The sequence below is a fragment of the Lactuca sativa genome, chromosome 4 (genome assembly GCF_002870075.4).
Source record: "Lactuca sativa cultivar Salinas chromosome 4, Lsat_Salinas_v11, whole genome shotgun sequence".
Taxonomy (NCBI): Eukaryota; Viridiplantae; Streptophyta; class Magnoliopsida; order Asterales; family Asteraceae; genus Lactuca; species Lactuca sativa.
Window position 1 is genome coordinate 146,037,378 of NC_056626.2, and position 26,903 is coordinate 146,064,280.

Here is a 26,903-nt window from a genome sequence, read left to right on the forward strand (position 1 = left end):
GCAGTGGTATCAACGCAGAGTACTAAATGCTCCAGTTTTGAATCTCGAAACATTATTTCGCCAATCGTAAACAATAAAATAAAGTCAAATTATTGACTCATGAAACATTATTTTCGCCAATTTTGAATATTGATTCATGTATTATATATCGTTCTTTCTTGATTATTGGTTCATGAAAACATATGGAAGTCTTGACACGGAAAACCAAAGAAATAATATTAAAAACCTTACTTTAAAGTATCAAGAAATCTTGAATGATGTAATGTGATTTTATTATATAGCTTTCGCCGATATCTTTTCTTTTTTTCAGAACAATGTCACGTGGTACCCAAGATCTTGTGTTCTTGTTAGCTATAGCGTTATTGGCAATATGTTCTCAAAATTCGCAAGCTCATGTAACACTTGAAAACGGGGTGAAATCAAAGGTGTATTTATCACCTAAAATAACTCAACATCCGGGATCCGTTTCAAACAAATTCTACTACGATATCGAGTTCCCAAAAGGTCATATTGCTATAAAGAGCTTCAATGCCGAAGTTGTTGATGAAGAAGGGAATCCTGTTTCCCTTCAAGAAACTTATCTCCACCATTGGGTTGCAGAAAGATACTACCAACGTAAAGGTATTAAAAGTCCGAAGTATAACAGTAATATCGGATCCCACCAATCAGATTTCCTTGTTGCTGGGAATGCTGGGGTATGCAATATTGAAAGCGGTCTTTCCCAATTTTTCGGATTGGGATCTGAAACACGAAAAACATCCACACATGTTCCTGATCCTTATGGAATCGAAGTGGGTAATCCGCTTGAAGTTCCTGCTGGATATGAAGAGAAATGGGTGCTTAATGTCCATGCAATCGACACTCGAGGTGTAGTAGATCCAATCGGATGTACTGAATGCAGGTATAAATATCACGTAATTGAAACTTCGAAGCATTTAGCTTTTGAGATTGAATTATCTCAAAATTTAGTTGGATTTATGGATTTTCTTATATGATGAAGATGTAACTTGTACAATGTGACGAAGGATGAATATGGTCAGCCTTTGGATCCAAATTATTTGGGAGGTTTATACTGTTGCTATGATGAAACACAATGCAAAGTGAAAAACGGGGTTGAAAGTGTGAAGAGAAACCTTTACATGAAGTACACTGTTGAGTGGGTTGATTGGAGTGACTCCATAATACCTGTTAAAATCTATATATTTGACGTCACTGATACTTGGCAGAACACAGGAATCCATGATTGCTCGGTAACTTACGTCATCACTTCATCTTCACACATAAATTTTGTCAAAATTCAATACCTTTTTAGGAAAATTTTGAAGCTTTTTGTTATCTTACAGATTGAGTTTGATGTTGAACATAGTATAACAAATGACTACACCAATACCAGAAGATCAAATGCAAGTTTCCCGATTTCTGGTGATGTCGTGTATGGCGTTGCACACCTACACAGTGGTGGAATAGGCTCTGCTTTATATGGAGAGGTGAATATTTCAGTTTTTTGGAAATGGGTCGTGTTTCTTGTAATCTGGATTGATGTGTAAAGTATCAAGCTATGAACTTTATTCAGGATGGACGGGTTATTTGTTCGTCTAGAGCTATTTATGGAGAAGGAAACGAGGCAGGAGATGAAGCTGGATATATTGTAGGAATGACCACATGTTACCCTAATCCAGGGTCTATGAAGATAGCTAAAGGTGAAGTTTTGACTTTGGAGTCTAATTACAGCAGTCAAAAGAACCATATAGGAGTTATGGGGCTCTTCTATATTCTTGTTGCGGAGTCTTCTACGACGTTGGATTCTCCAGTTCAAGTAAGATTTCTACCCTTAATTCATTAGCGATTTTGCAAAAGAATGTTGTTTAATTTGTGAGGTTGATAGTGGGAAAATAAATAATTTTAACTTGAAAGGATATTGTATTTTAGATGGAACGGAGGACGTATAAAACTTTAGCTTTAGTTACAAATAGTACACATCGTTCAATCGCTTTGATTCCATTCTAGTATTAAGTTCGACACTAGCATGTTTTGATTTACATATGAAAACATTTTTTGCATATGATTATTGGATATTTGTAAAAGCTAAATGCTTCGTTTGGAAACCGGTTTTAGTCACATTTTTTTTACTTTCCATGTAGTCGGTATAGCACGTAAATACCTTACATATTGTCACCGATTGCATATATAGTTCTTCAAAGTATCATAACATAAATTTGAAAACATACCTAGTAATTAAAGGAGATTACATATAGCATTCTGAGAGATTATTAGAATATCTAGAAGTCTTAACATGAAATGGATCAATCGATGCTAATATTAAAAAGCCAGTTACACTTATACGATCATGTTCTTTAGCCTACAAAAGGATTCATGTTTTTAGCCGTTTGCAACACTTTTCTTATGTTTTATGCATATGATATGTTTTTTTGTAGTTGGAGCATTTATAGTCAACTTTCTTGGGTGTGGTTTGCAGATTCATCAAGAATCGAAAGTACCGATCTTCTTTTGGGGTGTAGCTATGTTTGGATTGGCAATTTTTGCAGCTGTTGTAGTTGCTTATAGGCGACAAAGGCAAAGTAAGGATGGGTACCAGTTTATTGCAACTTAAGCAACCTTCCTGCCATATGTGTCAATTAGATGCTATGTGACATGACTCGTGTGGTAAAACTATACGTTTTACAGACCTTAATATGTGAAAAATATAATTAAGGATATGTTGCTCTATAATAAAACTTAGTTAAGATTTGTCACTGTATTCTCACGTTTAGAAGAAGGAATGATTTTGTAATATATATGGTTGGCATGTCAAGTATCACACATAAAAGAGACAATATAAATTATAATGTATAATAAAATATGGTTTGTTGCATGTGGTGGACTATATAGTTTACCATATGTTTGTTTATCTGATAATTAAAGTGTATGTATTTTTGGTTTATGCTCTTTTAGAGAAGATACTTATAATGTCAAAGGTTTATGGGTTACGTTATAAGTTTATTTTCAAATAAGAGACACAAGGTCCAAATAAATCATTATACAAGCTTAAAAGTTAAAACACATCTTTATGTGGTTTATCGAAAATTGTCACTTTAGTCCAAAATGGTTTGGACTAGCATCAGTGGTTCAAAAGTTTGATTTTGTTGCGAGTTTGGTCTAATTTACTTTGAATTTTTTTTAAAATACAAATTTGCACTTTTTTAATTTTAATTTATATTTTTTATTTTGTTATATTTCTGATTTAAATTAAACAAAAAAGGAAAAAAAAATCTATTTCCAGTCCTCCTTCCTGTAAACAACAACACCACCTCTCTCTCTCTCTCTCTCTCTCTCTCTCTCTCTCTCTCTCTCTCTCTCATTGGAACACCTCCGATCTCAACCCTCACCAGCATGCTCTTTGTTTCTTCTCCGGCGATGGAAACAGATCTGCAAATGAGGGTTTGCTTCAAGCTAGGTTTTGCTGAGGAACAATCAAGTCGAATGAGAAGATGAAAGGCGTCGAGAGGCAATATGTTTGCTTTTGACGGTGGTATCCTACAAACTGGCTTCCAAATCTGGACGGAGGAGGATCTGAATCGTCGCCACCAGATCTGTCGATTCAGGCTTTGTAAGGATGCATTTCAGATTCTCGGAGGTGGCTTCGTCTAGAAACCCTCAAGATCGACGACGTTACAGATCTGTAAATGTCGCTCTCTTCACAAATCGATGATAGCTTTGTCTGCAAATTTGAGCCACAAACGTCGCCTCCGTCTCTCGCTCCTTCTCCAGCGAGTCTCGTCTCTGTCAATTTGACGACCAGTTAGGGTTTTAAGATCCGACAAGTTAGGGTTTCAGATCGCCGACGTCCTTCTTCTTCACTGAAAACCCTAACCCATATGAGATATGGCAGCGCTAGGGTTTCAGAAGTTGGTGATGGTTTTTGACAAAAATCGAGGTTATGGATATGGTTTCCGGTGGAGAAGACGAACCAAGAAACTGACAAAAGGGTCTCTGGTGGTGGGAATTGATTAGGATTTGTTGTAGGTGATGGAAACTTTTCATATTTGTTGGAGGTTGCTGGTGACAGAGACGATGGGGGTTGAAGGTGGGGCTGAAGGCGATGGTGCCAACGACGAAGATGGTGGTGGCATCGACAATAATTTTGGATGACGGTGGTTTCTGTCGGTGACACTAGTTTCCGGCGATGGCATCGGTTTCTGGGCTTTATGAACTATTCTTGAGAGACATGAAGAACAAACAAAGAGGGAAGGAGAAATATTGGGGAAGGAGAGAGAGAGAGAGAGAGAGAGAGAGAGATTTATATTTTATTTTCTTGTTTTTTAGAGAGAGATAGACAGATTTATTTTTATTTTTATTTTATTGTTTTTTTTTAAATCTGAAAATCAGAAAAACAAATAAGAAGAAAGATAAAATATATTAATAGGGGCAGATCCGTCATTTTGAAAAAAAATCAGAACAAATTGGACTAAAGACGCAACAAAATGAAAGTTTTGGACCACTGGTGCTAGTTCAAACCTTTTTGGACCAAAGTGACAATTTTCGACATACCACAAGGACCATTTGTGCAGTTTTGTCGTTTCTAAATAACAAATCAGATAGACCAACCCGGGGAGAAGCCCAGGTCCCTTTCTATTTTTTCCAAGAAGTATAAAATGCAAAGGGTATAATTTTGATTTTTTATATATGCATTCTCGTGTTTTGCCACTTTGCACGCAACAAATTTCAAAGCAGCATACCCTCTGGAAAAACCCCGCTCCTCAAAACGACGAGAAGAGAGACCCAAGTAAGATCCACACAAGCATGCTTCCCTCCTACCCATCCAAATACCAAAATGTCAGCCAGTCTGAGTGTCGATCTTCCATCCTGGGGGTCCGTCAAAAAGTTCACTGACGCTTCTTTCTTCACGCAAATACTAGCACGCTGACAAGCATCAAAGGGAACATCCCTAACCACAACATGTCGGTACTTGAAACCAAGGAGCTCACTACAATGAACCGCATGTTCCTCAAAAGTGTCCAAACATGCATTGCGGAAAACTGGTCATATCTCGTCAATTGGAAATAGATTATTTGTTCAATTTCATTAAAAGCCTAGTATATTATGATTTCTAGTACATGCATATATCTGGACGTGGTCATTAACTTTGTAACACCCAAAAATTTCAAACAAATTTAAACTTTTAAAAACATTTTAATTCGATAAGTCATTACATAGTTGGTTTTCAAAATACAATTATCAGAGTATCCCAGTATCAAATCATAAAAGTCATAATAGCAAGAGGATCGGTACGATCATGACTTCGCCTTCCCGCGATCACAAGAGGTACCTGAAACAACAACTGAAACTGTAAGCCTGAAAGCTTAGTGAGCTATCCCCCAAAATACCAACCACATAACCATGCCATATAAACTTATAACCAAACAGCAAGCATAATGAGCCTTCAGCCTGAATGGACCGCCTCGCAGGCCTTCAGTCTATCTGGACCGCTCTCTGAGCCTTCGACACGTCTGGACCGCCTCGCGGGGCCTTCAACCTATCCGGACCGCTCGTCGGGCCTTCGGTCTGACTATCATACCCTCTTGGGTTTTGTAGTCTATCTGGACCGCCTCAACCCAACACCCAAATCAAACAACATGTGCATATACATTCATAGGCTATCATAATAACAGACAAACCGATCTAACAGATCAAATAGCATAGCAACGTCCTAAACCAGGACACCGACCTACCCAGATCATATCATAGCATAATCCTTTAACTAGGATATCGACCGAACCCGATCACTAAGCATAAGTATATCACCATCCTTACTAGCAGGATGCGAAACAATGTACATATTATGTAATAATCCAAATACAAATCCCTAAGGGCCGGCCTTGGTGCCTTAGACCCTGTTGTTATAGTGAGGATAACTCACCTTGCAACTGACGTCTGAAACTAGAAAGCTTAACTCCCGAGTCACCAACACGAACTCCACCACCTATAGTTACCATGAAACCCTTTTCCATAAATCTCTGAATTACCAGAATACCCTTAGAAGTCAACTGGTCAACCCTTGGTCCAAGTCAAAGTCCCCAGTCAAAGTCAACAGTCCATGTTGACTCGACTCGTCAAGTGCAGTTCACGTACTCGTCGAGTCCTTCCTGAACTCGAGAAGTCGTGAAATCCTTGACTGGCTCGTCGAGTTCCCCTTTAACTCGCCGAGTTCATACGTGTCCAAGGATTGGGAGAAACCCTAGCCGACTCGCCGAGTCTTCGAACGACTCGCCGAGTTCAAGGCAATCTTCAACGGACTCGCCGAGTTGTTCATCAACTCGTCGAGTTCATGACCATCTTCAACGGGCTCGCCGAGTTATTCATCCAACTCATCGAGTCCTTGCAGACCTTTATCCATGCAGACGCTTTTTAAGCCATGACAAGGTTCCAGATTACAAATCCAAGCTTCTTAGGCATGTTTATCACGTAAAGTTGCAAACTTTACGCACATGCAAGGCTCTAAAGGCCCTAAATGACCAATCTAAGCTTCCAATGGAGCTTTACACCTTGGGAGAGTCTCATCCTTGCAGAAGCTGGAAACTTTATGGACTAAGAAACCCAAGGGAGCTTAGTTCTGAAGTTACAACTTCAGATCTTAGCTTGCACACAAGAATAGCTTCCAATCATACCATGAAAACCCTAGGATTTGTCCAAAGAGGGGATCTAGAATGAAATGAGGTCAGGGTAACGATTTATACCTTCTAAAAGATGCCCAATAAGGTAGATTTCAGATCCCACAAGCTCCTTGCTTCTGAATACTTGCTCTCCAAGCTCCATTCTCCACAAAATCTTCTTCCAATCTCAAAAATACACAAATGGAACACACACACTCGATTAGGGTTTGAGAAGGACAAGAAACAGTAAAGGGGAGGTTGGGGGAGGCTAATGATCCTTTAAATAAGGTGCAAAACCCCGAGATTTAGGGTTTCATCTGCCAGCTCCTACTCGTCGAGTCCCTTCTTGGACTCGGCGAGCAGGTCATTAAAATACGTGGACCAACCCGCTGCTACTCGACGAGTAGGGCAATCAACTCATCGAGTAGCCCTTGAAATCAAGAAACTCACACATTAAATCAATACCTAAGAAATTGGGCGTTACAAACTTCTTTCATAATGTTATCCATTATCAGTTGTAACATCCCGTTTAAAATAATCTAATTAAATAATAAACTCGAAGCTCCGAGAAGTAAATTTTATTATTATTTTTTGCATATGATTATTGGATATTTGTAAAAGCTAAATGCTTTGTTTGGAAACCGGTTTTAGTCACACTTTTTTTTACTTTCCATGTAGTCGGTATAGCACGTAAATACCTTACATATTGTCACCGATTGCATATATAGTTCTTCAAAGTATCATAACATAAATTTGAAAACATACCTAGTAATTAAAGGAGATTACATATAGCATTCTGAGAGATTATTAGAATATCTAGAAGTCTTAACATGAAATGGATCAATCGATGCTAATATTAAAAAGCCAGTTACACTTATACGATCATGTTCTTTAGCCTACAAAAGCATTCATGTTTTTAGCCGTATGCAACACTTTTCTTATGTTTTATGCATATGATATGTTTTTTTTTTTTTCTTTTTTTTTTTTTTTTTTTTTTTTTTTTTTTTTTTGTAGTTGGAGCATTTATAGTAAACTTTCTTGGGTGTGATTTTCAGATTCATCAAGAATCAAAAGTCGATCTTCTTTTGGGGTGTAGCTATGTTTGGATTGGCAATTTTTGCAGCTGTTGTAGTTGCTTATAGGCGACAAAGGCAAAGTAAGGATGGGTACCAGTTTATTGCAACTTAAGCAACCTTTCTGCCATATGTGACAATTAGATGCTATGTGACATGAATCGTGTGGTAAAACTATACGTTTTACAGACCTTAATATGTGAAAAATATAAGGATATGTTGCTATATAATAAAACTTAGCTAAGATTTGTCACTGTATTCTCACGTTTAGAAGAAGGAATGATTTTGTAATATATATGGTTGGCATGTCAAGTATCACACATAAAAGAGACAATATAATGTATAATAAAATATGGTTTGTTGCATGTGGTGGACGATATAGTTTACCGCATGTTTGTTTATCTGATAAAATGTACGTATTTTTTTACTATTCTTTTAGAGAAGATACTTATAAAGTCAAAGGTTTATGGGGTTACGATTATAAGGCCGGACGGAATGGGTGAGGAAAAGGGTAAGGGATGCTTCCCTCCCCTCTTGAACACCACTTCGTGGGTGAGGGAAATGAGTGCGGGAAAAGAGGTGGGGGGAGGGGGTGCCGCACTCTCTCTCCTCTTCTCATTGGCCAGTTTTTTTTTTTTTTTTTTAATATTTATAAAACTATATACCTATAAAAATATAAAAAATATATCAAAATTCATGGTTTTTAATTCCCTATAAAATGAGTATAATATATGTATGAAATATTTAAAAAAAAAAAGTGAGGGAAGGGCTTCCCACCCATTTCTTGGCTTTTAGGTGAGGGAAAGGAAAGTGAAGGAAAGAGGGGTATGGCCCACCAAAAATGAGGGAAGAGTCCCTCCCATACCCTCCGGTCTAAGTTTATTTTCAAATAAAATACACAATCTCCAAATCTACTCTAATAAATGAAAGTTTTTTTTTTTTTTATCATATTTCAAACTCTCTTTCAATTTGTCAAATATCATTTTGTGGTTATTTTGAATTAATTTTTTTTCCACATGTCATTTTTAGGTTTTACTATTTTAATAAATTTCACATAATACTTTAACGTAATAATTAAATAAATGTAGTAATAAATAAATATCAATTTCATTAATGGACTTACTTTTTATTTCAAAATTTCTAAATTAAAGCTCATTATTTTATTTTATTTTATTTATTTAAATTTAAAAGAAAATTCAGTTTTAATAATTTATTATTTTTCTTATTTTCTTATAAATCTAAAATTCTTAAATATTTAGACTTTTATATTTAATTTTTTTAAATTAACCCATATAATACATGAGTTTTACACCTAATCTAATCTAATAATCCTTATAAAAATTTCAATATTTCTGGTATTATAAAAATATATATATGCTTACAATTCTTTATATTAACTCTTTAAAAAAAAAAAAACTCGTGTAATACACGGGTCTCACACGTAGTAAATTATTATCTACGCTTAAAACATATGTTTCAAAATACAATTAGATAGACCAAGACAATAGGCGCCAAACCTTTAGTTTTTAGTTTTTGGCCAACCGACTAAAATTGGTCGGTTTTGCTTTTTTTTTTTTAATAGATATCTAAATAGGCACATAATAATTAAAAATTATAATATTCAAGTTTAAATACATTTAATTAAATGGATTACATAATTTGTATATAAGTTGTTTTTCCAAGTCTAAATAATATGGTGTAGACTTGATTTGTTTATGCCATAGCCTTTGATTATTTGTCTATAATAGAGTTAATTTTATCATGTCCTAGTTTATAGGATCTGTCTTGTTGTAATCCATGTATTTTAGGTAGTTTGTTGTATTAACTCTTATATATTGTTCAATGCATATCTCACAAAATCAAGGTGATTATTAAAACCTAACAACGTGTAAAATAGTTCCGGGATTGCAGGAGCTCTATTGAACTAGTTTTTTCTACTTTCCTAGTCTTCTGTATGTAGTTGGGTAGTGTCGTATATTTCTCATTCATCTCTGTATTTATACCAATGTATTCTATTGTATTAATACACAGTAAAATTCAATCCTTAATTAGTGTTTACATGGTATCAAGAGCCACATAGTTTTTTTTCTCTCTTTCTCGTTCCTCATCTTCTCCCGATCATCTCAGTTCAATGGCTCACCCAAATTCCTCATTGCTGAATCTTGCCATCGCAAATTCTTCAAATCTCAATCTTCAAATTCCTTCTATCAGCATCAAACTGGATCATGACAATTACTCCCTTTGGCGGTCCACTATCATTCAAGCCCTAGAGACATTCGATCTTGAGGATTTTGTTCTTGATCCTCGTCCTCCCCCAGCAACCACATCTGTTACTGATGATAAAGGTGCTACCACCACAGAACCCAATGCGGAATTCACCATGTGGAAGAAACGGGACTGTTTTGTCCTCCTCTGGCTTAAATCTACCTTATCTGAGAGTGCCCTAGCCGTTGTGGTTCGTGCTACCTCTTATCATATGTGACATCCCCAATTTCACGGCCAGAAAAGACCGATTTGTTTATGCTTTGTTTTCAAAATCAGAGTGATCGTTTAAAGAAAACGGTTGCGGAATTTGTTCCCAAAATAAAATATGATAACCATTTTATCAAAACATTTCTCGAAAAGAATGTATTTTTATTAAATAATAGATGTCATGTTCGTTACATACCAAAAGCATAAACAACATAAAATAGACCTTACAATAGTTATTCAACTACTGATCTATAATCCAAAATCTCTCGTCAAGTCCGCCGACTTATACTCTTGTGTCATTACCTGTAATGAAAAGAAAACTGAGTGGGTCAGGCTTGGGAGCCTGGTGAGCATATAGGGTTTTCAACCCACAATAATACATTTGTTATATTCAATTATCAAACAATCAATCCAAATACCCATCCCCATTATCTTCTTAAGGTTTCACCCTAAGAACCAACTATCATTCATTCACTTATTCCTAAGGAATCGGCACGAAATCCATTGCTGTCAAAGTTTATCTATCGAGTACTAAATCCATAGTTATCAGACGCTAACTCCATAGTCGTCGGGGTTTACTCAAGCGATGCTAACTCCATAGTCACCAAGGTTCACTTATCAAGCGCTAACTCCATAGTCGCCAAGGTTTACTTAACAAGCGCTAACTCCATAGTCGCCAAGGTTCATCAAATAGGCACGAAGTCACATCGTCGCCAATGTCTATACAATAGGTGCTAACTCCATAGTCACCAAGGTTTATACAAAAGGCGCTAACTCCATAGTCACCAAGGTTTATCTAATAATAGGCGCTAACTCCATAGTCACCAAGGTTTATCTAACAGCAGGTGCTAACTCCATAGTCACCAACTATCCCATCTACCCTTGTTCTACCCAACAATTTTGTAGATATAAATACTTACACAGTTTAAATCATTTAACACCTGTATAAAACTCCAATTTCCATGTCCATCTTAAATAGACAAATAACATATAAACACATAGCACGTATTTCATAGCAAATACTTCATATTGATGTGTTAGAAGAAAGCAACTACACACCCACACATATAAACAACAATATACTTAATACACTCAAACCATACTTGTATTATTATCGTGTTTATGAAAGGTAGTATACACTCACTTGATCAGAAGATGATCGGACAGCACTACGACTTGCAGAAGTAGTAATCCACCGCAGATCTGGAAGATCTCCACAAAAATCGAACTTCTCGCGGGCAGAGCTTCGGCTCGGGAACCGCACTTCTCGGGATCTTCGGGATCTCGGGACTTGCCTCAGGGCTAGAGAATAATATCGGGGCGTCGGGGTATTTCTGGCACGCAAAACGATGCTAAACGGGAGAGAGAAGAGAAGAAATTGGCAATTGGGTCGGCTGCCTTCGCATCCTATTTATAGGAGGCTGGAGCCTCGGAGTACGCGGGGCGTACTGGTCCGAAAAACGTCACTGCGTGCATCATCCGAAGCCACTTGCTGCGAATGTTGACACTTCGTAGTACGCGGGGCGTACTCGAGTACGCGGTGCGTACCTCGGATCAGACCGGTGACTCCTTCGGATAATGCTTCCGAATTTCCTTTTAAATTTAAATACAAATTGATTAATAAACTTCGGAAATTCATATCTTCTTCATACAAACTCTGTTTTCGACGTTCTTTATATCCACGCGAAGGTGAGACTACGCTCTACAACTTTCGTTTAGACTCCGTCGGCTAATTTTGACTTTTATTTTTATTATTTATTTTTAATAGGCCGCGACAGAAAACTTCGTTATAAATTCATAACTTCTTCGTTTGACGTCCGTTCTCGCCTAACTTTTTATTGTTTCGATACCAAAAACGAGATCTTCGATTCTCGTTTAGATTGCTAAGGCTAAATATCGCTCTAACGTAAATTCACTTTTTACGTTGCATTGCGTCGTGCCGGTTCTGTCGCGAAACTTCGACAGGTCATAACTTCTTCGTTATAACTCGGATTTTGGCGTTCTTTATATGCACGGAAACCTTGTAACATATACTACAACTTAGTTAGGATTATTCATCCTAAATAATATTCTATCGAAAAGTCATTTTTGACTCTTATTGTCTCTAAATTGACTAGCCCTGATCTACGGGCGTTACAATTATCTCCCCCTTAGGATGATTACGTCCCGAAATCATCAACGAAATAGGATTCGCATACTGACTCCATAAGTTATCTCTCCATTCTAAGTAATAACCTAGATGTGTCATGTCCCGATGACCTCTCATTATATTCGGACTCAAATGATATGACCCCTAGGGTCGGAATAACAACTATCTTACTAGACATTACCGAAACAATGGTAATGACATACTTGAATAAAACGGAATCAATTACTAGCTTCTTGATAACCTTGTGACTTCCCCTGATCCAAGCGTGTGTCCTGTGCTTCCGGTAGTATAGATCTCTACTACCATTCACACCTACTCATACTCGTCCCAAGTATTGTCTCGCAGTTAACCAAGTCACCATACATAAATCATATAATCATTCAACACATCAGATAACAAAACTAGGATTTATATTAATTCTTGAAACTATTACACAAAAGTTCAAGTTCACCCTATACTATGCCTCTAACAGGCTATGCTTCCTGATACAGACTTTACCGACTTTATATATTAATATGAAGTCTTCATCCTTTAATCCTCCCATCCCTTTCTGCTTCGTTGAGGAACATGTTGAATGCCCTTGGCTGTGGAGGTGTGTTTTTCTGTGGGCAATCTTTAGAAATATGACCTTCTTCATTACACCTATAGCACATCTTCTTGTTAGGTGCGCACTTGTTGGCATAGTGCCCTGTCTTCCCACATTTGTAGCAAGTCATCTCCTCGCTACATTTCCCGAAGTGTTTCTTCTTACACTTCTCACACCACTTAGCCTCATCTCTTCCTCCAGTTTTCGAGAATTTACTTTCTTTATCGATTATTGAAGATCCTTCACGCTTCCTTTTCTCTCCAACTTCAGCCCTTTCCAGACCCTTTTCTTTTATTTGGGTCTCAACATTTTTGGCTGCCCAGATGGCGGCTTTCAGAGTGGTTGCTTGTTTGACTATCGGACCAAAGTCCGCTGGTAATCCATTAGCAAACTTGTTGACCTTGGAAAGTTCAGTCGGAATTAGGTACGGAATAAGCTTCATCTTCTCCGTAAAGCTCGTAGCGTATTCAGTAACGCTCAATTTTCCTTTCTTCAGATTCTGGAACTCATTGTTGATTTCCAGAAGATCCTGCTCAGAGCAGTATTGCATTTTCATTTGCTCCACGAACTCTTCCCAAGACATCTTGCTAGCTTCCCCCTTGGGCATTGAACCAGCCAGTAACTTCCACCAGCTCAATACTCCAGATTTTAACAGAGGGATTGCAAGAGCGGTCTTCTGTCTGTTGCTACACTCGCAACTTTCAAACATTGTCTCCATCTCGGAGATCCAGTCCATGACTTGCACCGGTGTCGGGCTCCCAGAAAGACACGGTGGTTTGGATGCCATGAAATCCTTGTACTTGCATCCACGTCCATCATTTCCTCTATCCTGGTTGTTTTGGCGAACTATTGGTGGGTTGGCTTGACCAACGGTCCCACTATAGTTTCCTCCTTCAGAATGCCCTCCATTTACTTCGGGCTCTTCTACTCGAATTGACAATTCCTCGCGATTTTGTCTGATCAGACGTCTAGTTTCTTCCATCTGATTATTCAACATTGCCTGGATCATCACTTGAACTCCGGCCATTGTCATTGGTTCAGGCGCTGCTGCCACAACAGGTATTTGTTCAATTACTGGTACTTGATTCTTGTTCTCATCAGCATTTCCAACTCCACTCCTCGTTCTCACCATTTTTGATCTATACGCTGAATATGGTGAAATTAGATCCTTAATCACGATAGATATTTAAATCATCCTTATCACTCCGAAACGTTTATATGCTAGTTCTAATATCGTAGACGTACACTTAGAATCCTATACACATAAGGTTTCCAGATCCGGTCGGCAACAGACCATAGATCCGAACAAATAATGTCATATATGGCAAACATATAACAATTAGCACATAATAGCATTTTAGGCAATTTTCCTAAAATAAAATAGTGTATGTGTCAATTTAGGCGTACTACCTAAAATATAATGGACACACTCAACTCGCAATCATTGCTTAGCATTCTAAGTTTAAGTCTAGAAATCCTACAAATTCCTAGTTCGCTTAAACTAATGCTCTGATACCAACTGTGACATCCCCAATTTCACGGCCAGAAAAGACCGATTTGTTTATGCTTTGTTTTCAAAATCAGAGTGATCGTTTAAAGAAAATGGTTGCGGAATTTGTTCCTAAAATAAAATATGATAACCATTTTATCAAAACATTTCTCGAAAAGAATGTATTTTTATTAAATAATAGATGTCATGTTCGTTACATACCAAAAGCATAAACAACATAAAATAGACCTTACAATAGTTATTCAACTACTGATCTATAATCCAAAATCTCTCGTCAAGTCCGCCGACTTATACTCTTGTGTCATTACCTGTAATGAAAAGAAAACTGAGTGGGTCAGGCTTGGGAGCCTGGTGAGCATATAGGGTTTTCAACCCACAATAATACATTTGTTATATTCAATTATCAAACAATCAATCCAAATACCCATCCCCATTATCTTCTTAAGGTTTCACCCTAAGAACCAACTATCATTCATTCACTTATTCCTAAGGAATCGGCACGAAATCCACTGCTGCCAAAGTTTATCTATCGAGTACTAAATCCATAGTTATCAGACGCTAACTCCATAGTCGTCGGGGTTTACTCAAGCGATGCTAACTCCATAGTCACCAAGGTTCACTTATCAAGCGCTAACTCCATAGTCGCCAAGGTTTACTTAACAAGCGCTAACTCCATAGTCGCCAAGGTTCATCAAATAGGCACGAAGTCACATCGTCGCCAAGGTCTATACAATAGGTGCTAACTCCATAGTCACCAAGGTTTATACAAAAGGCGCTAACTCCATAGTCACCAAGGTTTATCTAATAATAGGCGCTAACTCCATAGTCACCAAGGTTTATCTAACAGCAGGTGCTAACTCCATAGTCACCAACTATCCCATCTACCCTTGTTCTACCCAACAATTTTGTAGATATAAATACTTACACAGTTTAAATCATTTAACACCTGTATAAAACTCCAATTTCCATGTCCATCTTAAATAGACAAATAACATATAAACACATAGCACGTATTTCATAGCAAATACTTCATATTGATGTGTTAGAAGAAAGCAACTACACACCCACACATATAAACAACAATATACTTAATACACTCAAACCATACTTGTATTATTATCGTGTTTATGAAAGGTAGTATACACTCACTTGATCAGAAGATGATCGGACAGCACTACGACTTGCAGAAGTAGTAATCCACCGCAGATCTGGAAGATCTCCACAAAAATCGAACTTCTCGCGGGCAGAGCTTCGGCTCGGGAACCGCACTTCTCGGGATCTTCGGGATCTCGGGACTTGCCTCAGGGCTAGAGAATAATATCGGGGCGTCGGGGTATTTCTGGCACGCAAAACGATGCTAAACAGGAGAGAGAAGAGAAGAAATTGGCAATTGGGTCGGCTGCCTTCGCATCCTATTTATAGGAGGCTGGAGCCTCGGAGTACGCGGGGCGTACTGGTCCGAAAAACGTCACTGCATGCATCATCCGAAGCCACTTGCTGCGAATGTCGACACTTCGTAGTACGCGGTGCGTACCTCGGATCAGACCGGTGACTCCTTCGGATAATGCTTCCGAATTTCCTTTTAAATTTAAATACAAATTGATTAATAAACTTCGGAAATTCATATCTTCTTCATACAAACTCCGTTTTCGACGTTCTTTATATCCACGCGAAGGTGAGACTACGCTCTACAACTTTCGTTTAGACTCCGTCGGCTAATTTTGACTTTTATTTTTATTATTTATTTTTAATAGGCCGCGACAGAAAACTTCGTTATAAATTCATAACTTCTTCGTTTGACGTCCGTTCTCGCCTAACTTTTTATTGTTTCGATACCAACAACGAGATCTTCGATTCTCGTTTAGATTGCTAAGGCTAAATATCGCTCTAACGTAAATTCACTTTTTACGTTGTATTGCGTCGTGCCGGTTCTGTCGTGAAACTTCGACAGGTCATAACTTCTTCGTTATAACTCGGATTTTGGCGTTCTTTATATGCACAGAAACCTTGTAACATATACTACAACTTAGTTAGGATTATTCATCCTAAATAATCTTCTATCAAAAAGTTATTTTTGACTCTTATTGTCTCTAAATTGACTAGCCCTGATCTACGGGCGTTACATCATATGGCCTGGCAAGCCATCGAAAAGACCTTCCAGGCACACACTAGGGCACGGAGAATGGCAATGCGGGTTCAATTGCAATCTCTTGTCAAAGGCTCTCTGTCCGTGATGGACTATCTTCAGCAGAAACGATCCATAGCTGATTCCCTTGCAGAAAATCTCTATCCAATATCTGAAGAGGACCTTGTTGGTCACATCTTGTCTGGCCTCGACTCCTCTTATGGGCCATTCTACACTACTGTCATGCTGCGATCTGATCCTCTCTCAGTTGATGAACTTGTTGGGCTTCTACTTTAAGAGGAGGCTCGTTTGGAACAAGAAATCACTCGTCAAGGTGCTCTTCTACCCCAACCAAATACCCAATCGCTATCTTCTACCTCTGTTGCATCTGCTTACTATGCAAATCGTTCATCTCCAAGAAAGGTTACTTCCTCTAATACCGGACATGCCTCCTCTCCCAATCACAACAATGACAATCGCAAACGCCGACCAATGTGTCAACTTTGTAGCAAACCAGGCCATGAAGCCATTGACTGTTAGCAGCGGAATAATCAAGCTGACTACCCTTCCCGCAAGGCTAACCCACATGATCAGTCTCGCCATGCTCATATTGTTCAATCTGGTTCATCTTCTACTGTTTTGGATCCCTCCTGGTACTTCGATACAGGAGCAACTGATCATGTCACTCCGGACGTGAACAAACTTCATGGTGCTACTGAATATACAGGAGATGACAAACTCCAAGTTGGCAATGGTAAAAACCTTTTTATTTCTCATATGGGCTCATGTAACTTGCATCAACTTAAACTTCCTAATGTTCTTGTTGTTCCAAAGCTTACCAAAAACCTTCTTAGTATCTCTAAATTAACTCTTGACAATAATGCTTTTGTGGAATTTTGGCCTACTTACTGTGCTGTCAAGAATTTTCAGGGTCAAACCATGCTCCGAGGGGACACTAAGCATGGCTTATATCGCATTCCTCACTCAAGCAACAATAAGCAGCCTTCTGTCATGGCTCTCTCTGTTGTTCGGACATCTCTTCATGGCTGGCATCAAAGACTTGCTCACCCACATTAACAGCTTTTGCGTCATTTAGTTTCTTTGTTTAAGCTTCCTGTTGTGTCAAATAAATTCCCAAATGTTTGTGAATCATTTCAATTAGCAAAGAGCCATCGCTTCCCTCTCCCCACTTCTCACATTGCATCACAAACACCATTTGAGTTAATTTATTCTGATGTTTGGGGACCATCACCCCTCTTGTCTATGAATGGAAATCGTTTTTTTGTTTTGTTTATTGATGACTGCACAAAATTCGTATGGATTTATTTTTTATCTCATAAGTCTCAAGTGTTCTCTACATTTTTGCACTTCAAAACTATGGTTAAAAATCAATTTCACAGTGACATCAAGAGTGTGCAATCTGATTGGGGTGGTGAATTTAGAAATGTTTCTACTTTTCTCCACCACCATGGCATGGACCATAGAATCTCCTGCCCATACACTCAAGAACAAAATGGTGCAGTCGAGAGACGCAACCGTATAATTGTTGAAAAAGGCCTTTCCCTATTAGCTCAATCTTCTCTCCCTCCTGTTTTTTGGGAACACGCCTTCAAAACTGCTACTTATCTCCATAATCGCACCATTACACCGCTTCTTCAATTTCACTCTCCCTATCAGAAATTGTATCACAAAACACCCCAATATGATTTCCTCAAAACATTTGGCTGCTTGTGCTATCCTTTCCTTTGACCCTACAACAAGAATAAGCTTAATTACCGAACTTTACCTTGTATTTTTCTCGGGTACAGTATGTCTCATAAGGGGTACATATGTTTTCATCAACCTACTTCCCGTGTCTATGTCTCACGACATGTAGTCTTCAATGAAGAGGTTTTCCCATATAAAACCATCCCATCTGTCTCACCTTCTATTCCTCCTACACCACCTTCCTCCACTTCGACTGGAATTTTAGCACATACAACCTCTCTTCCAACAACACCTCCACCTACTTCCCCACCGCCACCCTCACCTCCACCTTCGTCATCTTCCACTCCAATTGTCTCTACACCCTCCCACCAACGATCTACCATCAACTCTCGATCTAAACAAAACCAACCCTCCACATCTCATTATCGTGCAGCTGATCACAATACTCACCCAATGCAAACCAGAGCTCGCACAAACTCACTAAAACCAAAAACCTTCACCACATCCCTCATATCCTCCGATCCTAAATTTGAACCCAAATCCTTTACTCAAGCTGTCAAGCATCCTTGGTGGCATCAAGCCATGAAACTTGAACATGATGCCCTTATGCGAAATAAAACATGGTCTTTAGTCCCTTGTCCTACTAATGTAAATCTTATTGGCTGTAAGTGGATCTACAGGATAAAGAGAAGATCGGATGGCAAAATTGAAAGACATAAAGCCCGTTTGGTAGCTCAAGGCTTCAATCAAGAAGCGAATGTTGACTATTTCGAGACCTTCAGTCTAGTTATTAATCCAACAACAATCCGTTTAGTTCTATCCCTAGCTTTATCAAACGGTTGGTGTCTCCGTCAACTCGACATCAACAATGTGTTTCTTAACGGTGACTTAAAGGAACAAGTTTATATGAAACAACCAAGGGGGTTTGAAGATCCATCCAAACCCAATCATGTATGTCGATTACACAAGGCTATTTATGGGTTAAAGCAAGCCCCACGAGCTTGGTTCACTAAACTCAAAAATTATCTGGTGACTCATGGGTTTAGGGCTTGCCAATCCGACACATCATTGTTCGTTCATTGTTCTCCCACATCTGTGATTTATATTCTCGTGTATGTGGATGATTTAATAATCACAGGGTCCAAAGCCGATCAGGTTCAACGCTTCATCACTCAACTTCATCAGGTGTTCACACTTAAAGATCTAGGCGATCTAAATTTCTTCTTGGGGATACAAATTTCTAGAGACTCGAAGGGCATCAGCTTGTCTCAAGCGAACTACATTGCTGATATCCTGCATCGCACAAATATGACTGAATCATCCCCAGTCACAACACCTGCTGATCCACAATCTTCTCTTCATAGCCAAGGTGATGTCTTTCATGATACTAAGATGTTCCGACAAGTGGTCGGTTCACTGCAATATGCTACAATTACTCGTCCCGACATAGCATATGCAGTTAATCGTGTATGCCAATTTATGCACTCACCAACCAATCTTCATTGGCAAGCTACAAAACGGATACTAAGATATCTAAAAGGCACTAATCATCATAGCTTGCGATTCACTCCAACCACCGCAACTGGTTTACTCGCTTACTCTGATACTGGTTGGATTTCTAATAAGGAAGATTCTCGATCTCAATACGGTTATGCTATCTTCCATGGTAATAATCTCATTAGCTGGACCTCCATAAAACAAAGAGTGGTTGCCCGTTCAAGTACTGAAGCCGAATACCGGTCTCTGGCATACACAACAGCTGAACTCTTGTGGTTGAAACAACTCATCATTGATCTACATGCTCCTATCACTTAGCCTCCAATGTTACTTTGTGACAACGTCGGAGCAATCTTCATGGGCAAGAACCCGGTAATTAGCACCCGGTCCAAGCACATAACATTGGATTTTCACTTTATTCGCGAACAGATTGAATCCGGAGCGCTAAAAATCTGTCATGTTTCTTCTGTGGACCAATTGGCTGATATATTTACTAAACCACTTCCAAAGGATCGACTGACTCTTCTTCGTTCCAAGCTTCAAGTTCGACCCGTCCTTGAGCTTGCGGGGGGATAACAACGTGTAAAATAGTTCCGGGATTGCAGGAGCTCTATTGAACTAGTATTTTCTACTTTCCTAGTCTTCTGTATGTAGTTGGGTAGTGCCGTATATTTCTCATTCATCTCTGTATTTATACCAATGTATTCTATTGTATTAATACACAGTAAAATTCAATCCTTAATTAGTGTTTACAAAACCTAATATGGTATCCGTCATCTAAAACCTTCCGGTCGTTCTCATTTCCTGCTTATCTTCTTCTTTGTTGCTCACTTTTTCCATGGCAGACAAGAATGATAATTCTTCTCTTCCTATCTCTATTGTGCTGCACATGCTCACCATCAAATTATCTTCCTCCAATTACCTTCTCTGGAGTAAACAAATGTTTCCACTATTATCCTATCAAAAACTCATTGGGTATGTTGATGGCTCCATCCCTAAACCCGCCCCCACCATAGTTACTGGTGAGCAAACAACCGCAAATCCGGCTTATGTGTCTTGGATTGCCGCTGACCAGAGGGCTCTTATCTTACTTCAACCCTCTTTGACAGAGGAAGCAATGGCTGGAACTCTAGGCCATGATATTTCTCATATTGTGTGGAAAGTCCTTAAAGCGACATATCGACATCAATCCCTTGAATGCACATATACTCGCCGGGATTCTATTCGTCATCTTAAAAAAGTTAACTTTCCTGTTATGGAGTATTCATGCAAGTTCAAGGTTCTATGTGATCAATTTGCTGTTATTGGTCATCCTCTTGATGATGATGACAAGTCTCATTGGTTCATTTGTGGACTTGGCTCGTCTTTTGAAACGTTTTCTACAACCTAATGATTAATTTCTCCACGACCATCGTTCTGTGATCTTGTTTCTCAAGCTGAAAGCCATGAGCTATTTTTAACATTTGTTAATGATTTCATGGTTGCTTTAGTTGCTTTCAACACCACTACTAACTATAACCTTTCCTACAACCAGGGTCATGGTAGTCGCTCTTCTTGCCGTGGTAATTCTCAACGTGGAAGAGGTCGTGGCAGTGCTAAATCGCCTCCTCACTACCAGCTATGCCAAAAAGATGGCCACTATGCGACCAAATGTCCCGATTTGCATACCTTTTCCAGTCGTCCTCTTGATGCTAATCTTGCTGAGGCATTTCAGTCACAATGCAACCTGTCCTCACCGATTGGTTTGTTGATACAGGGGCTTCTACACATATGACTCCCTCCACCTCCAAGTTCAACACAGATGCCCCTTATTCTGGTAATGCATTTTTCCTCTTCGGTAATGGTCATGATGAATCTATTTCTCATGTTGTAAATTCTTGTATTTATCCTAATATATCTTTGCGAGATGTTCTTGTGGTCCCCAACTTACCAAAAGTTTGCTCTCTGTTAGAAAACTTACAGAGGATAATGAGGTTGATATCTTATTTTCTAATCCTTCATTTATCATTCAAAATCGTCACTCAAAGGAAACGTTATCTCAAGGAAGGCGTAAACATGGACTTTATGTTTTAGAGCATGGTCAACAAGCTGTTTTGGCAAAACTTTATGCCAGACGTTTACAAACTTCTTTTGAAATCTGTCATAATCGTTTAGGTCATGTATCTTATGAAGTTATTTATGTTTTAAATAAGACTGGTTGTTTATCCAGTACTTCTCTTTCACCTAAATCTCACACATGCTCCTCTTGTCACTTATCAAAGAGTAAATGCTTGTCATTTGATCTAAGTGTACAAGTTCTTTACATGTGTTAGATTTAGTTCATTGTGATTTATGGGGGCCGTCACCTGTTGCTTTTGTGGATGATTTTCGTTATTATGCAATATTTGTTGATGATTACTCTAGGTTTACATGGGTTTATCCCTTGAAGAGAAAATCTGATTTTTATAAGGTGCTTGAAAGTTTTGTTGCCATGGTTCAAACTCAATTTTCATGCAAAGTTAAAGCTTTTCAATCAGATGGCGGAACCGAATTTACAAATGGTCGTGTGAAATCTTTTTTCAACACTAATGGTACTCATCATCTCATGTCTTGTCCTCATACACCTCAGCAGAATGGTAGAGCTGAACGAAAACATGCCATATTACTAAAACCAAATTAGCAATGATGTTTAATGCTCAAATTCAACAACACTTTGGACACATGCTTTCAGTTCTGTTGCTTACATTATAAATCGAGTTCCCTCCAAGCTTCTTGACAACAAGTCTCCATGTGATTTACTTTTCTACACTTAACCAAATTATGGAAATTTTTGCATTTTTGGTTGTTGTGTGTTTCTATATCTCAGGGATTATTCGACTAACAAGCTTACTCCAAGAAGTTCACATTGTGTGTTTATTGGTTATAATACTCAATATAAAGGTTATTGATGTCTTGATTTATCCACATGGTGGATTTATATCACTCGGCTGCGATATTTGATGAGACTTCTTTTCCTTTTTTTTCTCGAGTACTCAATCTCCTACAATATCAGTTGCCCTTCTTCTCTCCACATATTGTGATGACTACACCATCGCCTATGGAATCCACTGTCACCACACCATCCACCACTACTCCTTGTGATTTATGTTCGACTCATGACCCGACACCTCTTGAACCTCCAGTACACTCACCACATGCTTCACCAGTGCCTACACCTACTATTTCTCATGTATCGACGCCACCATCCACACCATCATCTTCACTACTTCCCTCATCACCACCTGATGTTGGTCATCACATGGTGACACGAGACAAAGATGGTATTTTTAAACCTCTCCGACTTGCCGATTTATCTTACTCTGCAACATCAGCCTTGTATCAGGCTTTGTTCGCCTTAAAAGAACCAAAGGGGTTTAAATCTGCATCCAAAGATCCTAAATGGTTCGCTACTATATGTGAAGAAATGAAGGCTCTACACCAAAATTCTACTTGGGAACTCATCCTTAGGCCCTCTTGCTCTAATATTGTTGGTTCCAAGTGGGTGTTCTGTACTATATTTCATGTTGATGGTTCAATAGATAAATATAAAGTGTGTCTCGTTGCTTAAGGCTTCACTCAAGCAATTGGTTTGGACTACTCTTCCACTTTCAGCCCTGTTGTCGAGGCCTCCACTATGCACATTATTCTTTCTCTTGTTGTTCTTCATAAATGGCCTCTGCATCAACTTGATGTTAAAAATGCATTTCTCAATGGTAATCTTTATGATACTGTTTACATGGAACAACCACCTGGCTTTGTTGATTCTCACTTTCCTAATCATGTGTGTCACTTAAAGAAATCTCTTTATGGGCTTAAAAAAGATCCTAGAGCTTGATTTCAACGACTCAACTCCTTTCTCTTAAGCATTGGGTTTTCTTGCAGTAGAGCTGATCCTTCCTTGTTTATCTTTGAAAAGGATTTTATCATCCTTTATTTGTTGGTTTATGTAGACGATATTATTCTTACCATAAATAATGTCTCTATTATGTGAAACTTTATTGTTCGCTTAAACAAGGAATTCCCCATCACCGATCTTAGGAAATTAAACTTTTTTCTAGGTCTTGAAGTCTCTTATCATTCTCATGGCATTTTTCTTAGTCGATCTAAGTATGCTCATGGTATCCTTTCTCGGGCCAAATTACTAGATTCTAAACCAGTAGCGACACCCCTCTCCACTTCGATATATTTTATCAGTCAAAGTGTTTCTTTTTCAGATCCAACGTTGTATCGATCACTTGTTGGAGCTCTCCAATACCTCACTATCACTCGTCCTGACTTGCCTTATGTTGTCAATCAGGTAAGTTAGTTTTTACATGCTCCAATGGAAGGCCACTTTAAAGCTATTAAAAGGATTCTTCATTATGTGAAGGGACTATCTCTTATGGTCTTACCTTCTCTCATGCCTCTACTACGACCATCTTAAGCTTCTCTGATGTCAACTGGGCCCGTTGTATTGAGACACGTTCCACTTATGGCTATTCCATTATTCTTGATGGAAATTTAGTATCTTGGAGTGCAAAGAAACAACCAATTGTGTCTTGTTCTAGATGTGAATCTGAATATCGGGCTTTGGCTAACACCGCTAAAATTATCTGGCTCACTCATTTGCTTCGTGAGTTGTATGTTCTTCCCTCCGGGCCCACGACTCTTCTATGTAATAACCGAAGTGCCCTTTTGCTCAGTCAAAATCCTATTTCTCACAAGCACGCCAAGCATATTGATATTGACTATCACTTTGTTAGAGAATTGGTCTTATCCGAGAAACTTCACACTCGTTATGTTTCTACGCACTTGCAACATGCTGATATCTTTACAAAGATCCTTCCTCGACCATTGTTTGAAGAATTTCATTCCAAGCTCCGAGTTGGAATTCCCCCGCCTTGAAATGTCCCAAACTTTAAGACCAAAAAATTCATTTTAATTATAACAAAACCATCAACCAAAACATATTTCTAAAAACCATGCAAGAAAATCAGAGTATGTCAATCAAACAACCCAATACATCAGAGTCATATAAAGCGGAAATCGTGTGTACGATGCGATCATCCCGAGCTCTTCCCCTTGGATCCCGAAGTACCTGAAACATAAACTGAAAACCGTAAGCACAAATCTTATTAAGTACCCAAAAATACCTCATACCATACATATCAACATACGATGGGCCATGCCCAACAACCATCAGGCCCCGCTCGACATCGTGTCCCACTCGGCATCGATCCCTGCTCTATGAGTACAAGAATCAATGCGCAAGGAAAAGGTTTGAAAACTCAAACCTTGAGTTAATCTTAAATATCAATTTCTGATCTTAATTTTCTGTTCCATTCAAGTCTGGTAAAACCAGTCGAGATTTGAAGTAAAGATTCAACAAAGTACACAAGTATTAAATGAAGAAACTATGAGTATAATCAATGTAAAGACAATAAATGAACAAGAAGAATGTTGTAAAGGGTTTTGACTTGAGAGAAAAGTGAAACAGAGTTAAGAGGAATATATGCTATCTTTAGAGGAACAATATGTGTCATTCTTGTCATTAAAATCACTTCTTATATAGGAAAAGGAGGTACATCGCACAAACTACAAAACGTTCCTAGGACTAGATAATAAACAACTTCTGACAACTGATTATCTAATTGATACAAAAGGCTAAGTCCTATGAAATGTTACATCACATAAAAGACAAGAAATGATAAATGCATAAACAGACTGTCAATCTCGGATCTTTGCTCTATCTCAGAATGCTTTTCAGTTTGAACTCCATCTCTACTTTGGAACTTGCTGACTTCGGATCTTCAATACTTGTGATTGCTAGAGGTTCACTTTTAGGTTCCAACAATCTCCCCCTAAGCGAACTTAGCAATCTAGTTAGCTAGTTGGCTTCCTCATGGATAAACACATGAGCTCTGAACAACCAATCTCGGACTTCAAGATACCATTGAAGTTGACTTATAAACTTGGATTTCACATGATCGGGGGCATCAGACTTAGCTGCATTTTTGATGAACTTTTAAAAAGATTTTGAGGGGACAAGATGCTTATCAAGGAATTGGAAAAAGTCCTTCTTGTTCGTCTTCATTTGAAAGTAGACGTACCCTAACACCGGTTCATCAATTGGCCCTTCTACTAACATTTTAGCTTCTGGAAGTTTATAGTCAATCTTTTCCAAGAACTTTTTAGTTCCGAACAAGTGATCCAATTCGAAGTCGCATCTACAGAACTCAGCGACATAATCCTTCACGTAACTCATTGCAGAGTTGTATGCAACAATGCTCATTTGAATGTCTTGACGCGTTCGAAAGTGAGCAGCAATGGTTAAGATGTAATTAGGATTGACGGATGGGAAGTCAACGTCCATGATGGTAAGCTGTGTTGTCTTGTTTCGATACACATAGAAGCGATATAAGAGGCAATCCAAGTCAAACTTCTTCATAACCTTCCTTCCGAACCTAGAAATCTTGGTAATTCTCTTCCGAGACCACACTTCTTTTTGGGGACGTGAATTCAAGTCTTTTAGACCAAACCCTAATATACAGGCTTGAGACTTATATAAACGTCCTTAAGTCTTTTAGACCAAACCCTAATCAGCCTCTATAGCCTCATTCCGTCCCGTAACCTCAGATTTCCTTGTGAGTGTGATTCTTGAGCTTCGAAAGTGTATTGGTGGCCATTTTAGAGAGCATTCAAGAAGGATAAGGTGGTGATCAAGCCTTGGGAGTCGTTGAGCTTATAGATCCTGCATCTAGTCCATATTAAGGAACTTCTTGAGATATAAAGTCATAACCTTGTCGTCTCTTTTGATTGTTTGAGTTAGGGTTTTGTTATGGAGTCCCTTTTTGGCTTTTGGGCCTTCTCTTGAGAGTTGAGCAACTCCAGAGATTAGGATTGCTAGATGTAAGCTCCTTGAACATGTTTGATGCATAAAGGTGCCATCTTGAAGGTTAATTTGACACCATGCATAATTTAGACGTCTTAAATGATGTCTTAATGGGAAGAATGAAGTATTGGGGTCACTCATGGAATGCAAGGGCATAAAGTTGCCAACTTTATGCCCTAGTACATCTTAATGGACTCAGATATAAAGTTTGATGTTGATATCCCATGTATTAAGCACTTAATGGT

At 38.5% G+C, this 26,903-nt stretch overlaps 1 protein-coding gene across 2 annotated transcripts; it reads left to right on the top strand.

The window, feature by feature from the left end:
- Nucleotides 1–95: 95 nt before the first annotated feature.
- Nucleotides 96–2,872, top strand: LOC111892234 (uncharacterized). Of its 2 annotated transcripts, none has more exons than XM_052770465.1 (5): nt 96–901; nt 1,001–1,250; nt 1,344–1,487; nt 1,574–1,816; nt 2,436–2,617. In XM_052770465.1, the coding sequence occupies exons 1-5, from the start codon at nt 315–317 to the stop codon at nt 2,448–2,450; spliced, it is 1,239 nt and encodes a 412-aa protein (XP_052626425.1). In that variant the 5' UTR covers nt 96–314; the 3' UTR covers nt 2,451–2,617. The 2 variants fall into 2 exon arrangements, with proteins under 2 accessions (XP_052626425.1, XP_052626424.1); XM_052770464.1 differs by having other exon boundaries at nt 153–901; nt 2,477–2,872.
- Nucleotides 2,873–26,903: the final 24,031 nt, after the last annotated feature.